Genomic DNA, 17,803 nt, shown 5'->3' on the forward strand with positions numbered 1-17,803 from the left:
CATATATGTAGGAATTTATTTCTGAGCTCTCTGATGTATTCCATTGGTCTATATGTCTGTCTTTATATATCACTCTATACCACACTGTTTTGACTACTGTGGCTTTGTAACTAAGTTTTGAAATCAGAAAGTGTGAGACCCAACTTTGTTATTCTGTTTCAAGATTGTTTTGGCTATTTGGGGTCCCTTGAGATTCCATATGAATTTTATGATGGATGTTTCTGGTTTTGCAAAAATCATCATTGAAAACTTGATAGGGTAAATCACTTTGGGTATATTGATATCTTAATATTAAGTCTTCCATCCATGAACGTGGACTGTCTTTCCATTTATTTGTGTCTTCATTGATTTCTTTCAGCAACATTTTGTAGTTTTCAGTATACCAGTCTTTTGCCTACTTGGTTACGTTTATTTCTAAGTATTTTATTCATTTTGATGCTATTTTAAATGAAATTGTCTTAACTTCCTTCCTGGATTGTTCATTATTAGTATATAGAAATGCAATTGATTTTTGTGTCCTGATTTTGTATCCTGTAACTGTGCTGAATTCATTTATCAGTTCTAACAGTTTTTAGAAACTCTTTGGCGTTTTCTACATATAAGATCATGTCATCTGTGAACAAAGAAATTTTACTTCTTCCTTTCCTATTTGGATGCCTTTTATTTCTTTTTCTTTCTTACTGAATTGCTCTGGCTAAGACTTCCAGTATTATGTCAACTAGAAATGGCAAAAGCAGGCATCCTTGTCTTGCTCCTGTTCACAGAGGAAAAGCATTCAGACTTTAACCATTGAGTATGATGTTGTCTGTGGGCTTTTCATATATGTCCTTTTTTGTATTGAGATAGTTTCCTTCTATCCTCTGTTCCTAGTTTGTAAAGTGTTTTTCTCCAGTGGTTTTATAATTGTTTTACAGTTTATTGTATGTCTCTTAATCTGTACATTCTCACTCAATCTTTTTTTTTAACCTTGAGTATTTCTGTTGTAATAACCAGATCATCTGTCTTATAGAGTGTCTGAGAGTCTGGGTTTTCTTGATTGCATCTCCATTGTGTTCCTTTGTCACATATTCTTTTGTCCCCTGTATTTCCTGTGAATTAGTAGCTAGATCCAGAAGCTTAATTAGATTCAGGTTTAATGGTTTGTTTGTTTGTTTTGGTCAAGACTTCATAGGTGGGGTATATCCTTCCAGTAAGAGATGTGTAATGTCTGGTTGCTCTTGTTTTAAACTTCAGTTTGCTGGTTGGACAGTCTCCTCTAACAATCCATTGTAATTATCCTGTAAATCCTTTCTTCTTGCCTCAAAGTTAGTTGATTAGGAAGGAGAAAACTCCAGAGTTTCGGGCGGGGGTGGGGGGGGGGTAGTTAAACCACAAGTTCATTAACTCAGCAGAACCAAGCATATGTGGATGCACATCAGAAATAAAAAGATGAGACAGTGCTTGTTGCAAATAACTAGCCCATACTTACTTTTGGTGAGGCAAAGTGTTGAGATAAACCTAAACCACTTTCTGAATTTAGAGATTTTCTCAAATATCTTCTCTCCTTGAATATCTCTCCAGTATTAGTGCAGATCCTTGTTAAGGCTTCCTGGTCACCTCTAGGAGACAGATAGATATCCTCAGTGGCTCATGCAGGTGCCACATTCCTTTATTATCTTTTCAACAGCATAGTGAATTTCAGTTTACCAGCCGTAGTTCTGAGTCAGTGAACTAATGTGATTAATCTATAGGTTTGCTTGATGCTTGGTGGGTAACTTTAAAGGTAAATCCAACTCTGCCCCTTGAGGCTGAAGTCTAGCCTTAGGCATTTAATCTACAGGCAGTTTCCTTGTAAATCTCAGTGTAAGAATACTATTTAACAGAGGTTTATGTACAATGTATATACATTGTAATCTTGACTTGGAAGTGATCAACTATTTACATTAGGGAAAGAATGCTATGCTCACATCAGAGAGCTGAGAAATGGAATACCTTTCCCTGGTAGTTAATCACATGACAATCAGAGTTGCTATTTGAGGAAGAACTAATACTAGAAGACTCCACTTTTCTTTCTTGTTATGGTAGCTGATAATTTTATATGATGTTGATATTCTTAAAGTAGTCCCACAAATTTATCCTTTGACCCTACCACAAACAAGACCTCTCTGAATTATTACGTTGTTCCTCAAATGCTAAAACATAACATCGTTTTGTGAATACTGAAATTTTTCAGGGACTATACATTGAAGGTACTAAATTTGGAACGTACCTCAGTAATTAACTGTTTATTGCCATTTATCACTACCAGCCATTTGTTGATAAACTTGGGCAGAGTCAAGATTTTTCCAAGACCTGTTCTTCCAAGTCATTTGTTAATTGACTGTAAGCAATGGATTTGGGCTGTGCTTAAGTGCCTGCTCACAAATCTCACCCTTTAATGATTAAAGGGTATAAGCTAACAGGTGTATGTGACCCACCCATGGAGATCACACTGCTTGGCTGTGCAAGTAATTGGTTTATTTTTTAAAGAACACTTCTAGGTTTCTACTGAATTGGTGCAGTATTTGGATCCTATCTGAATGACACTTCCTCCCCTTTAGTTCCTAGATCTTTAGAGTATGGGACAACACCTTTGCCAGTTTGCTAGAGTTGGGTCATCTCTCCTAGTGATGAGAAGCTTGGTTGACATCTTTTGGGAGAACCAACGACACTCCCTCCTAGGAGTGGTCACACTGCATGTTCCCCATTTAACATCCACACAAATCAGCTTTACTGATGATTGGTCTCTTAAAAACACAGTCACCTCAAAAATATTGGCATGAGGAATTTAGGGTTGCCCTTATCTTTAAAAAGCATGAACTTCACATCCAATCTGAGTGCAGAATGTTAATGCATCTTTTTGCAGTGGAGACATGGTGTCCCATGTTCAGATTGATCTGCTGTTATTACTGTAGTATAGTGATAGTAGAAATCACCACCACCACCCATAGTAGCAGCAGCAGCAGCAGCTTAATACTTGGCAGGTGCTATGTTCAGAACTTTAAATGTATTACCAATTTAACCCTTCAAACAAACCTGTTGTACTCCTGTTTTACTGATGAGGGACCTGAGGTCCAGGGGTTTAAGTAACTGAACTTGCCCACCACACAGCTAGTAAATGGCAAAGTTAGAATTCCAATCTAGACTCCATGACTGCAAAGCCCATGGTACGACCACCATGAGAGTGTGCACTTCCAGTGTCTCTCTACCCTGTATGCCTGCAGGTTGGAAGCACAGTTATCTTGGAAGAAGCTCCTTCAATTTCTGTGACATGTAGCAAAAAAGTACCCCTGCCAATGCCTTGTGTTGGGGTTAGTGTTAGACCTAGTTCAGTCAAAAGATGAACTGGATGGCATCCTTGTAAGCTCTGATCACAAGGAGTTTCATTACTTGTCATCCTGAGAGAATTCCTAGATGGATGTGTGGAAGTAATGACACAGCCCTGCCGTCACAACAATGTCTTCATTGGTGTTTGAGTCTTGGTGAAATCAAATTTCTGAACTGCTATGGATTGTGCTTACTGAAAAGTGCATTTTTAGTGACGCTTGAAGTTTTATCAAATGGCCTAGCTCATCTGTAAAGCAAAACAGGGCAACAAGAGCCCATATTCCTAGTCCTCCAGCGTTCTGATACGCACATACATTTACAGACACCCTTTTCTTTCATTTACTTCAAATCACATTATAGTTTTTCAACATGTTAATTCAAGACTGACAGACATGAATCTCCCTAGAAGATGAATTTAATGGCATTTCAGCATTTCTATGCACTGATTTTGTCGAGAATTTCTTCTTTTTAAAGCATTTTCATCACATGAGGATCTAGTGTAATAGCAGTGATCAGGCTGAAAAAAAAAAAAATCAAGGAACAGTAAAAGAATGACAACAGGCCAGGGATGATGCTGATGATTTGAATACAGGATGATAATAACTTTAGTCTCTGTGGGCAGCTCTGTGTTCTAGAAACAGGAGAAAAAGATCTTGAGGGAATGGGATAATTAAAGATCACTGGATAGAAGATGAGAGCAAAACAATTGTTTCAGGCTTGGGTCTAATTTATCTGTATAATGTTGCTTTCTCTTCAGTAGACATAACCATTTTTGACTTACACAAAACAGCCCTGGGTAGCCTAGCATTGCAACGAGTTCCTTCACCTTATTTTCATGACTTTAAGCAGACAATTGCAATTTTTTTTAAGTTGAAGTATAGTTGATTTACAATGTTCTGTTAGTTTCTGGTGTATAGCAAAGTGATTCAGTTACATATATATATATATAGAGAGAGAGAGAGAGAGAGTATATATAGATATATATATATAGATATATATATATATATATATATATATATATATATATATATATATATATATATACACATATTCTTCTTCAGATTCTTTTCCATTATATGTTGTTACAAGATACTGAATGTAGTTCCCTGTGCTATACAGTAGGTCCTTGCTGTTTATCTGTTTTATATGTAGTGGTGTGTATCCGTTAATCCCAAACTCCTGATTTATCCCTCCCTCTCCCCCCTTCCCCTTTAGTAACCATAAGTTTGTTTTCTATGTCTGTGAGTTTATTTCTGTTTTGTAAATAAGTTCATTTGTATCTTTTTTTAGACTCCACACATAAGTGGTATTATATGATATTTGTCTTTGTCTGACTTACTTCACTTAGTATGGTAATCTCTAGGTCCATCCATGTTGCTGCAAATGGCATTATTTCATTCTTTTTTATGGCTGAGTGATGTTCCATTGTATATTTGTACAACATCACCTTTATATATTCATCCGTTGATGGACATTTAGGTTGCTTTGCAATTTACTATCATATCAAAATAATTTAAGATCAGAGTTAAATTTAATTCGTGTGTGTGTGTGTGTGTGTGTGTGTGTGTGTGTGTGTGTGTGTGTGGTGGTGTTGGATGCTGTTTGTCTTGTCTTGTTAAGGAACAGCTAGTAGAATTTCCTGGGCATAAGAACTATAGTAAGTTTACACTGTTTCTTCATTAAACAAGAAAAATGATAAAGCATTTGATTGTATTTTCTCTATTTGAGCCTCTTCACTGAACTCTTCAGTTTTTACTAGGGAACTATATTGCAGAGAATATGAGAATATATTTTGCAAGATGTTGTAATGCATACCACTGATAAATTTTAAAAATAAATAATTGTATGCTGATCTTATGTTAATCTTATTCACTGCATCAAATAGATAAGTAGGGCTTTGTAAGTAGCTCTTCTAAGAATGAGCTGCTCTTTAATCAGGTACAAATAATGAATGAACATGTTTAATATTGATACCATATTATGTAGATAGAATGACTTTTAGGAATCAAATGTCCTTTTTCCCCCTAAGCTAGGTATCTAGGGTTTTTTTTTTAACTGACACTAAACACTAATAACTAACTAAAGATCAAATTTAATATTTTTTTCTTCATTACAATTATTTGAAATATCTGCTGTTTATTTCTTTCATTCATTTATTCCTCCACCAAACTTTGGGAAAGCCCTGTGCCAGGCATTGTGCACGGTCCCAAGGATGGAGAGAGAGAGATACAGGGATATGTCTCTGACATAGACAAGAGTACATACAGCTGTGGTACCCAGCGGCTGATGAGCCCGGCTGGGAGGAGTCAGGGAAGAGACTCTGGATTGATGGAGGGGCACTGAAAGAAGCCCTCTGTGAGATGCAGGACTGAGCATGGGGGGTTGAACAGAGACTTGGTTGTATTCATGTCGGTAACCGGGGGAGACCGATCCAGTGAGGGAAGCTACTACAGATAGCTACAAACGAGCCACATGGCTGGAGAAAAGAAAATGGTGGTGAATATAAGGAAGGTATGCATTCCAGGTCCAAGGGGCAGGAGCTTGTGGTTCATTTGATGTGGGAAGTATGATGAATCCAGGTTGCAGCCCATTGAGTTTCAGGTGCTCTATGGGTCATCAAGTACAAAGGACCAATAGGTGATTGATATATGGGCCTACAAATGAGATCTGAGGTTCAACAGAGGGGAATCGGGTGATAGTTGAAGGTATGAGTGTGTTGGAGTCTGTAAGGCAGTGTGAATAGAGTGAGGAATGGATGAAAACAGTCCTAGGAATGAACATCACTGAAGGGATAGGGGATGGATAATCAGATTCTAGGAAGATGCCCAGAAAAGACTGATGATATTACAGACATAAGGGAAGAAGAAATGTTAAGAAGAAATTAGAAGTGGTAAATACCACAGAGGAGTCAAGTTCAGAAAAGAATGGAAACATTTGGCAACAAGGTTTACTTAAAATGAAATGTTTCTTGGAAGTGGAGGCGAAGTTCTAAATAATTTTTCAAAAGTGATGTAGCAAAAAATGGTGTTTTAAAAGGCACCATTTCACAACTACAGCTCTGGAATTCGTTACTGCAAAGCACAAGGAAAGTAAGATTAAGCCAAAGACATGGTGATTTTAATGTCTCAGTTTGGGTCTAAAAAATGTGTTTTTTCTTTCTTCCTTTATATATGCCAAAATAAGCCATCAAGCTAGGACTAATTTATTAACTGTTCGGTGTTAGCTTTAGTGACATTTGACTTGTATCAGCCATGTTTGAAAAACATGAAAATATTGAAAGATTATTATAATAGGAAGATCAAATCTAACCTTGATTTGAGAAAATTCCAGTTGCTAGAATGTGGAAGCAGATCTGTGACCATGGTTACCTATCTGTTCTTCTGGCTAGTTTCCTTTCAGGTAAAACACTTAGTGTGAGATAGCTGTGTACCCTAACAGCTCTGTTACCACAAGCAAATCATAACACGGCTGCAAATCAGTTTTTTCCTGTCTCTGAAATCAAAAGTAGGTGTTCTTTAGAACTCTGCTTCTCAAACTATAGACTTCGACACATTAACGGGCAATGAAATGGAAAGTAACAGAATACTCTCCACACACAGTGTGGAAAGCCTCATTTTGCCAAGCTCATATTTCAGCTGTGTGTGTGTGTGAGAGAGACAGAGAGAGAGAGAGATGTTACTAGATCATAGTATAAAATGATTTTTCTTGCTGTGGATTATGGTTAAAAAATATTTGAGAAACACTGCTTTCAACTAGATCCCCTTCCTATTCTAAAATTCTTTCATTCCAGTTAATCGTCTGACTGTTCTTTTGGTAGTGTAAATGTTTCCTAACAATACCGTGGAGTGGCAGGTATGAAAACTGTTAAGGAATGACAGCTAATAACAAAAGAGAAAAACATTAAAAGGTAAATAAGGCCAACATCTATGTTGTATTTGACCACAAGGCTGAACAAGCCTTTAGAATTTATTAGTATTCCAACTCGCAAGTCATTACTGTAATTTATGAAGAAAAGTTAGAGTATGCTGTATATTCACAAACAATGGAGTAATTCTTTTGATGGTCTTATAAATAAGCAACCATATCAAGGAGAAATAATCCTTTTTCAGAAGTAACAATACCATGGCACATCAATTCTAGAATTGCCCATTAAATGCAGTGAGTCTCCTCCTGGCCACATAAAAAGATTCATCGACGTGGTTATGAGACAAGTCAGTGTATTTTTATTGGCCTCAACTAGAGGGAGGACACACCTGAGTCAGGTGTTTTGTTTTAGAAACAGCTGTTTGAACTTCCCCTACTGGTTAATTCTGCTCTAGGCTGTATTTGAGCATTTGTTTTTTCCAGCACACTTAGAGATACTTGGAATTCTTGGAAGTTAGCAATTTCCTATAAAACCAAGATTCAATGAGAGTTTTTCTTTACTTATTTGTAAACAATTTTTAATTCTTCTACAACCTATGAAATTGCATAGATTTTAGGTGGTATCAAGCAGGGAAGATTTAACAAGGCTAAATCACTGTACAGGAAATTTGAGGGAAGTGTTTTTATTTGTCCCTCCCTGCACAGCTCTTGGACGCTCAGTTGGCCTATGTGTTTTTATTTCCTGTCTGCCCTCTTACAAACCCTGGGGTATTTGCTTTGCCCCTTTGCCAATCTAACCCCAGATTCTTGGCAAAAATGTGTTTTCTCTCTCCTTTTCATTGCCAGTCAGCTAGCAGAGAAGGCCTAGGTGGGAGGGGAATTGAGACCAGCAGTACCATCCTGCCATATTTTCCCCAAGCCTCCTCTTGTCTGTCTCTGGGACTCCTGTGAGGTAAACCATGCTGGTGCTGGAGCTGGAGCTGAGGGTGTGCTGGTGGGGTGGGCGGAGCTAGTGGGATGGGTGGTGTAGGGATGGTGTTGACTCCGCCTCCCTGGCCACAGTTGATTGGTCCATGGCTGGCACCCAGTGAGTCTCCACCCCCTCCACCATCCCAGGCCCCTCCTTTCTCTCAGGTGTATAAACACATATGATTGTGACAAATGAAGAGATGGAGTTTTTTTTTTTTGGTTATTCTATGGGAGAACAACATATTTGCCATCTAGCCACCTGATTTATTAGATGAGCAAACTGAGGCCCAGTGAGATAAAGACACCAAAGTAACTAAGAGAACAAGGGTAGGGCTTGGCCTCTGGGTCTAGGGTTCTTCTTCCACCATTTGTCGCTGCCTCCCAAAGCCCATGAGAAGATGGGGCTTGAGGTTGATGGACTTTAGATACTTGGAGGGTAGGGGGTAAAACACAGGCAAGTCTTGAGCTTTGGAATGAAGACAATAGAGAAGATGTACAAGGTTTATATTGGACAGTATTAGAAAGCAAGACTTATTTTCTCTGGGTTTTTTGTTCTCCACTCTAAGACTCAAAGACAGGTGATACACAAAGTACACCCCAGCTAGATGGGTGGGCGACATGAAGGCATAATTTCTCTAGTTACAGTTTTTCTAATTAAATGATCCGCATAGATTCCAAAGGTTTGCTGTGATAATAAAATAGTATATCAGAAATTATTGTTCTTTGGAAAAATTTAAAGGCCATAAAGGTGAAAGTTGGTATTGCTATTAAAATGCCAATAAAAACTTGAAAAACTCACATTATATCCTTGAATACTTTCTCTACAGAATAATTTTCCTTTTTCACTAATTATGCAGGATATTCACCATGAACAGTGTTGCTTCCTGGGTTTGATGCATTACGAATATAGTAACACCATTAACACCTTGCAAATATCTCTACATCCCCCATCTTCGATACCAACAGATGTCATCAGGATATGTGTTGTGTGGGACAGACTGTCTACCACTAGTGTCAAAGGCTTGAAGCGTTGGGTAGAAGCCACTGTTCAGAATGCTGGTGCTCCCCTGTGTGTGTTCCTGGCTGTCTGATGACTGGATAGTGTCACATGAATGTCAAGATCAGCTTCCTGAACTGGCATGGTGCCAGCTGGCCAGAGTGGCCATCACTTCCATTTTGAGTGTACTCGAAATTGCCAGGCAATCTGAATAAGTAAAAAATAATGGTAGTTATCATCTGGAGTGAAATTGGTATTTACTATCCTTCTGAGATTAATCTATATTATATCTATTTTCTGATATTTGTGGCAGTGCTTTTAGACACTCTTCCTGGATTGAGGTGGAACATAAAAAAAAATGTCTTCCTGATTCACTGAATTTCTTGCTCCTGAAACAGACGTGTGAAGCTGAATTTCCTCTACTCTATATGTCTAAGTAACCCTAGATTTTATATCTTTTGCAATATTATAAGCAGCAGTTTTTTTCTTCATTATGCAAAGTACCAACAACATTAGAGGTACTTTTAAAATAAAATAAGTCACTGAAGTTCAAATACAGAATAAACCACGCACTCTAAAAGCAGCTGGAGCCCAAGCCTTTTGTCCTTTCCCGCTGCTAACTCCCTCTCAGCGTGACACTATATTTCCTGTACCCTGAAGTATGTACGTTCTTGACCTCTAAAATTCTTCTTTTAGGATCCACCTACTTCAGTTTCCCTTGGACTACGAATGGAAGAAATGATTTTCAACTTGGCAGACACACATCTATTTTTTAACGACTTAGAGGTAAGTTCTGATTATTTTATATACTCTTCATGTTGCATGTTTGGAAATAGGTGATTGGTCCTAAAATAACGATGGGATATTATTTTTTGAATGTATAATTGGAATAAGGAGATAAAGTAATTACTGATTAAATGGTCATGCGTTTTGCCTTCATGGAATTTCTGTTTTGCTTTACTTTGGCTGTTGTATTTCAAAGTTGGATTCCACATGATCATTGATGGGGATTAAAAGTTGATGTCAAGAATGTTTTATATGAAACTGTGTTGATTATCAGAAGCTACAGATTTCTCAGTTACATAATCACTGTTGAGATGGGTTACCTTTAGAATCCAGCAGAATTTGTGATCCTTTCATATGCTGCCCATGTCAGACTCTTATGTATTGGGTCAGATTCTTTTCTGGCTGGCTGGCCCAATTGGTCGTATAACATTTTAGTCAGGCCTCTGCTCTTTGGGTTGCCAGGATTCCTTATGTCAAACTGCTGATGATTTTATTTGTCCTTTATAACCTGGGGGGAAACTTTTGTAAGATGGCTAGTTAAATGTGTTACGGGCAATGACAAACATGCTGATCTTGGTTAGAAGCATTTTTAAGAATAAAGAATATTGGTTTTCATAGCTCCATTATGAGAAAACATGCCTGTAACTACATTTCACTCCCTTCATAATAGAGATAGTTGTTTATTTAAATCCTGCTATTAAGCAAGCCTGTGGTAGAGCTGCCAACAGGCATTAATCATCAAGTTGTTGTTTTCCTAGATTTTATAAATGTATGTTATTTCAGACAGGAGAAGAATCTGAAAGATTCAAATAGAACTTTTACTGATCAAAGTTAATTGGCAGCAATTGGCCTTTAAATATTTCCTTATGTTTCCCCTTTTCAAAATCAAGCAAAATGCACCTTATTTCATAGATGAGCCAAAATCATTTGAAAAATGCCAGTGTGTGACAGAACTTAAATGCGGTTTGTTCAACATCTGTCCTGTATTTTGATTTCTTTTCATCTGCAATGAAACTACTCACAGACGAATTGGCAACTTCCAGTGCAATGAAATTATTTAAATGTGCTTCATTTTCCCCCCATTCCTTAGTGAAATATTTATTTTTACACTTAGGGTGAAATACAGAATTTTTTTTTTTTTTTTTTTCATTTTAAAGTGTTTGCTTTCCTTAAGGAAATTACATGTAAGGCATTACTATTTTTTAAGGTAGAAATATTCCAAGTGTGTGACAAGTTCAGAATTGCCTTTCTAAAAGCTTAATAATCATACTTATTTTCAAAAATAAAATAAGTTTCTGCCTTATGGTTGTGATTCCCTTCATAAGAGAACAGCACCAAAAAATTCCATATTTTACTAATATGTTAAAATTCCTTTCCTAAGTTTCCGTTGTTTCCAGTGATACAGACCAGGCTGATATTTTGTCTTGGGTTCAAACCTGTTACTCTTACTGATGTTAATAGGTGCTAATAGCATCCATCAAGAAGAAATTAGCAGGAATTTTCTATTGTTTTTAAACTCTACCCTCTTAAAAATGAAAGATTCACTTAGCCTCTGTCTTCGGAAATTATTTACTTGCTTTAGATTTGTGCAATATTTAAAAAAGAAGGTCTGAAATAAAAGTAAATATTAAAAGTTCTAGTTTAGGTTTGTAGTGGATGTAGTTTTTTCATAAGCCCAAATTAAAAAAAAAAAAAAGAAAAAGAAGAACTAAGGATCCACACAGATATTGAAATACCAGATTTTACTCTTGGCATGAGGACTCTTTCTTATAAGTAAAGTAGAAAAGAGAATGAAGGAGTAATTCAACCAAATGTAAAAATCAATAGTGAAAAATTATTTAAGCTTGTAACCTTCCCAAAATTGATTTTATTTTACTTGAGAATAATATAAAGCAAAAGTATAAATGAAAGATTCACTTAGCCTCTGTCTTCGGAAATTATTTACTTGCTTTAGATTTGTGCAATATTTAAAAAATACATTGGTTTTTATACTTATTTCAATCTTTCACTTTATATTTTTGTAATTCAACAAACCTGAGACTGGTCATTGCAAATATTAGTTTCTTTCAAAATAGAGTAAAATTATTTCCTGGCAAAAATAAATGTATTAGCTTAATACTCTTTAGAAAACCAAAATTATCTCATCAGGCAAAAATGATATGGTAATGCTTGATTTCACACTCCAATTAGCAATGTACTGTGGTAAAGGACATGAGTATTTTAATATATTTTAATTACATGTTTTTAGCTTTTGAAGATCTAGAGTACAGGTAATTTCAAGGAGATTAACAATCTATTGGTTAGCTTGAAGTGTGATTTCTGAACTCTAATTGTTGACTTAAGTCTCATTTTCTTTTAAAATCTTAACTTTTTGCCAGCCACTCTGTATAATTTGGTTAGTTCAAGCTGTGGCTTAAAAGAGATTCTGAATAATGAAATACACTACGTGAGGAGCTTCCAGTAACAATTCTTGTGTTATCAAAGTATTTGCTTAAAATGGTTATTAGGATATTATTTAGGAAATTTTCGATATGATTTTAAAGTAATTTAGAAATATCTTCACTGTATTTTAAGACATAAAAAAGTTAACCATTTTAGTTTTAAAAGTCTTATTTGTCATCTCAGTTAGTGAGAGTTTTTAATAAAAGCAATCACAATTTAATTCTGTTGACACTTCAGGAAAAAATAAATAAAAAGGAGAAAGCTGGTTTTTTGAACCATTAAAAATGTTTGACATGTGAAGGAACATGAGTGACAGGGAGACACAATTATCAGAGGAAATAATATTTCCCCCCCCACCCAGAGAAGAGTTTAGACTTGAGTTCCATGCACTCCTGGCTTTCCTATTTCCAAGTCTGACTAACACCCTGTGTATCATTTTACCAAAAGGTCTCCGTGTGCAATCCGACGATGCTTATTATGGAAGTCATTTTTTATGAATGACAGTATGAAATTGGAGGGTTTTTTCCAGCTTCTTTAGTAGAGTCTGTCTCTTTCTGACTGAATGGAGAAAGAGCTCTTTCTGTTGGATTTTTATTGAAAGGTGATCAACCGTCTGAATACGATAACATTTCAGTTTAACTTGCCTTTTGTCGGTTCTCCTGCTGGATTTTTCCACAATTAAAGGAAGATATTTCATCAGGATTGATATGAGTCTAAAGAAAAATAAGGCACAAACTGATGTCGAATGTTCTCTTTCTGTCTAGTGTTAAGTAATATCATCTCACTGGCGTTATGGTTGCCATCCTAACTGATGTTATCAACATGGTAGCCTCCAAGAGTCTCTGCTCTCAGGCCACAGGGGTCAGGGTTGGGAAGTAGCAGGGACCCGCCTCTTGTCTTCTGGGTTGTACACACCACGTTCGCCTAGTCGAGTGTGAAGCTGTGCTACGACTTTCTCCTTCACGCTCCTAGTATGTTGGTTAGTTGGGACAGACCAGAGGATTCTTTGGTGTCAAGCTTTACAATGTCAATACCCCAGCCCTTTCTTGGGCCTTTGATATGTAGACTCCTGTCCCAGGTTTGATTTTCAATCACCTACTCTTGTAGCTCCTTGTTTTCACATTTTCTATTAAGAGAAGGCCTGGGACCAAAGGTTCTGGTCTCAGTAGAGCTGGGTTTGATGAGTCAAAGGCCAAGGAAAGGCACCATGGACAGTCTCCAAGTAATGCCATAATTTAAAGCAAGTAAGCTATAATGAGTTTTCTTATAAAGCAAAGAAATTAGTTTGCCCCTTAGTTTCATTCAGTCTTTAAATTTGCAATAATATAAGTCTAAAACTTGGATTATCGTCTGTTAATTATTTTAATATATCTTGTTTCTAAATTGATTTTTAGCTAGGAAAAAAATCTTCCTTCAGAATATCAGTCATGCCAATGCTAAGTAGCTTTGATCTCAAGCGAAGCGTTCTGTAGTGACCTAATAATGCTTGTGCTTCCGGAAGTGGAAAAGTTGTAAGCTAATTGAGAAGTTGACTTTTTGAGTGGAAAAGTATAATTCACCTAGAAAGTGCTTTGTTGCTAAACAAGAATGAACTCTGATGCCCAGGGTCCAGCTTCTTTGTAGATGCCGGATGCTCTGGTTCCATAGGTGCTTGTAAAGAAGACACTTCCGGAAGAGCTTGAGCTGTTTTCTTCCTTCAGTGCATGTCACAGCCAAGAAACAACTCTATGAAAGTGTGTGGGCCTATCAGTAATTGCATTCTAAACATAAATGTACCCATAGGCATGTGTATGCCACTTGTCATTTTCAGCTCTGGACATAGGCTTTTGTATATGTATTTAATCTTCTGATAAATTTAGCAAATATTAAAGGATTACATTTCTTTAAAAATCCTAGTAACATCCTTCATAACACCTAGAATATTGCCCTATACATGTTGACCATTAATGAGTATTTGTTAGATTAAATTCTTATCTGTTGTCTTAGATAGAAGATCGATTTCTGTGTCCTTTCCCATGGAAGACAATAGACCTGACCTTGCCTTTCTGTTTTAAGATATGCTGCTTGACCTCATCTGTTTTCTTAGTTAATAAGAGTAACATCAAAGCCCTCAATTTAGGAGGCAAAATAAGTTTGCAAGCAACAAATGATTATTAGACAAAAGACATATGTATTGAATTTAACTATATTGTAACTGGTGATCAAAATGAAGCAATACCCATATTTTGGCCATTATTGTTACTCATGAATAAGTTTACGTGTTCTTCCTATCTCATCATTTCTCACAAGATTCTATCATCTTTATTTTATCTGAAGTAAAAAATAGAAACATAAACCTATATTCCAAGACTTCCTTGATTCTGATGTTTAACAGAAAGTTAGGAGTCAAAATATGTGGCTGTTTAACATAATAAAAGATATTTTCCTTTACCAACAGCCAACATTGTACTTAGCAATAAAATAATAGAGGCAAATTGTCTCTAAAGGTGGAAACAAAATAAGAATGTCCTCTCTTGCTATTATTATTCTGCATTGTTCTAGGAACTTGGAGCAGCGCAATAAGACATGAAAGAAATGAAATGAAAGATTAAAATTATTGGGGTTTTTTGCATAATATTTGATATACATAGAAAACTGAAGAGAATCGACAGGAATTGTTTTAGAATTTACAGTGGGCTTCAGAAAAGTAAAAGACTATAGAATTAAATTAAAAAATCAATAGCCTTCTTCTAGCGACACATGTAGGAAATTTAATTAAATTATAATTTTTAAATAGCTGCAGTAACTACAACACACAAAAAAAATTAAAAGGAAAGATAAGGAGTAACCTAAGGAGTAACCTATATAAGAAGTGTTTATAGGAAATATATGAATAAAACTTTGACATCCTACCGAAGGATCTAAAGGAAGATTTGAATAAATGAGATTTCTTCCATTCCTTTTCTTTCCTGTAATATGACAAAATTGTTGTAAGGTCCATTTGAAGGATAAATAGGCAAAAACACCTAGAAGTTTTGGACAAAAAGCAGTAATAGTGAGCACCCAGCTCAACTATATATTAAATGTTTTAGAATTCAACAATAATATGAAGATTTATGTTGGCACGGCATTGACATCGAACTATAGGGAGAAGAGAGAGCTCAGACACAGACCCAACGTGTAGAAAAATTTTGTATGCGTTAAATGAAACCAAACAAATTAACCAGTGAAGGAATGGATTATTCAATTTATATACAGAAATAGGTAAATTACAGAGTTAAAATGTGAAAGAATAAAACTCAAGGAGAAAATATAGGTAGATCAAAAGGAGATCTCACATTGCTTACAGGAAATAAACTTTTGGATACCATTTGGCGGTAAGCATCAAGAGCCTAAAAAAGATTGATACCATTTGTGCTAATTGTACATCTAGGAATTTTTACTTGTCAAAGACAAACGCAACTATTTATAATTATAAATATTTCCAAATTATGGAATTCTGATCATGTTTCATTTCTTGTCCCAGGAGCTGGTTACATGACTATGTTCCATTTGTGAAAATTCATTGAGCTATAATATATACTTTCTTCAACAAAAAGTTATTTTTTAAAAAGAAACATTTTGAGGAGTATACACACAGACATAGTTTGCTCTCAATTCTGTTAAAAAATTATATACCCTATGTATAATATAGTCACTACTGTTTCTCTAGCACAGTGCCTGGCCCATAGAAGGCACCCAGTAAGTGCATGTTAAATAATAAATAAATGGAGGAACAAAAAACAGATGGAAAGAGGTACTCTAGAATTTTAATGTTATTTCTATCTGAGATCCCAGGTTTTATTTTCTTATTTGTACTTTTCTGTGTATTCCAAATTCTTTATAACATATATACTAATTTCTTTTGTAGTCAGGGAAGAAAACAAACACTGTTCTTGAAAGCCATAGATAATATTAAAAGACAAAGCTATTTCTAACCAATAAAATAATCAATATTATTGCAACTCATTAAAAAAAAACCTAAAGAAATTAGCAAAGGACATGAACAGATAATTCACAAGAGAAAAGCATTCAAATTTTCAACACATAGAAAAGAAAATGTTGGATTTCACCTCTAGTAATCAGAAATGTTAGAGAGTAAGTGTTCAGCCTCTTGCCCACCAAATTGGCAAAGCTTTAAAGTCAGTAATATGGTCTACAGTGCAGTAGGAGGAACACTTGTGTACATTACTGATGAGGATAGAAATTGGTACAAGTTTTGAGAAAAGTAGCTTGATAGTATGTATTCAGAACCTTAATGTATGGAATCCTTTTACTCAGTAATTTCACTTTTAACTTCTAAGAAAACAGTTATAGGCAGAGAATTGATACAATATTAATGAACATTTATTGAACACTTGTCCTAAGTGCTTTACATACGTTATTTATATACGTTATAATATTAATATACATATTAATACCCTGATATTTCTATGATAAGAGCACTGTTATTATCTCCATTTTATAGAATAGCCAAGAGAAGCTTAGAGTGGTTAAAACAAAACTTGTCTAAGGCCACACAGCTGAGTGGCTTAGACAAGTGATTCAGGTCCAGTGCTTTCTAGAAGTCCACTCAACCCCATGCTATATCTCCCACATGGTGTTTTTTACCACTAAAATATAGAAATATTTTAAATATCCTAAAATAGATGAATAGTGATAAATGATACATCCTCACTGAAAATTGTTTTCAGACTGCTTATTAAATATAGGGAAAATATCCATGGTCCATTTCAAGTTTTAAAAATAGACTATTCAGTACAGTGTAGCCTTAATGTTAAAGTTTATAGCATATTATCTGAAAAGGCTACATACTATGAGACCAACTATTTGACATTCTGGAAAAGGCACAACTGTGGATCAGCTGGCTGCCAGGGGTTGGCGGTAGAGAGGGATGAATTAGTGGGAGCACAGAAGATTTTTAGGGCAGTGGAACTATTCTATGTGATAGTACAATGGTGGGTACATGTGATGAGACATTTGCACAAACCCATAGAATGTACTACACCAAGAGTGAACCCTAATGTCAACTATGGACTTTGGGTGGTGATGGTGTGTCAATATACGTTCATTGGTTGTAACAAATGTACCACTCTAGTTTGAGATGTTGATACGAGGGGAGGTTATGCGTGTGTAGGAGCAGGGGGTATATGAAGAATCTCTGTATTTTCTGGTCAGTTTTGCTATAAACCTAATACTTCTCTAAAAAATAAGGTTTATTAATTTTTTTAAAAAGTGTGGCATATTAAGAAAACTGGAGGAAAATACAGTTTTAAAAGCTACCATTATGTAACTTTAAAAATAAGCAGTCTACAAAATAAATTATACTGTATAATTCTGATTTTAGCATCTATGACATTAAAAATAACTGGAGGTGAATAC

General features: G+C 35.7%; 1 protein-coding gene across 6 annotated transcripts in view; it reads left to right on the forward strand.

Moving 5' to 3' along the window:
* EYA1 (EYA transcriptional coactivator and phosphatase 1) overlaps positions 1 to 17,803 on the forward strand; it is a 325,108-nt gene that overhangs the window by 266,738 nt on the left and 40,567 nt on the right. For all 6 annotated transcript variants that reach the window (XM_059902377.1, XM_059902373.1, XM_059902374.1 and 3 more), the window contains one exon: positions 9,872 to 9,961. In XM_059902377.1, coding sequence (XP_059758360.1) covers positions 9,872 to 9,961 — 90 coding nt within the window. The remainder of the gene's footprint in view (positions 1 to 9,871; positions 9,962 to 17,803) is intronic.

Source organism: Balaenoptera ricei, chromosome 17, assembly GCF_028023285.1.
Source record: "Balaenoptera ricei isolate mBalRic1 chromosome 17, mBalRic1.hap2, whole genome shotgun sequence".
Classification (NCBI taxonomy): domain Eukaryota; kingdom Metazoa; phylum Chordata; class Mammalia; order Artiodactyla; family Balaenopteridae; genus Balaenoptera; species Balaenoptera ricei.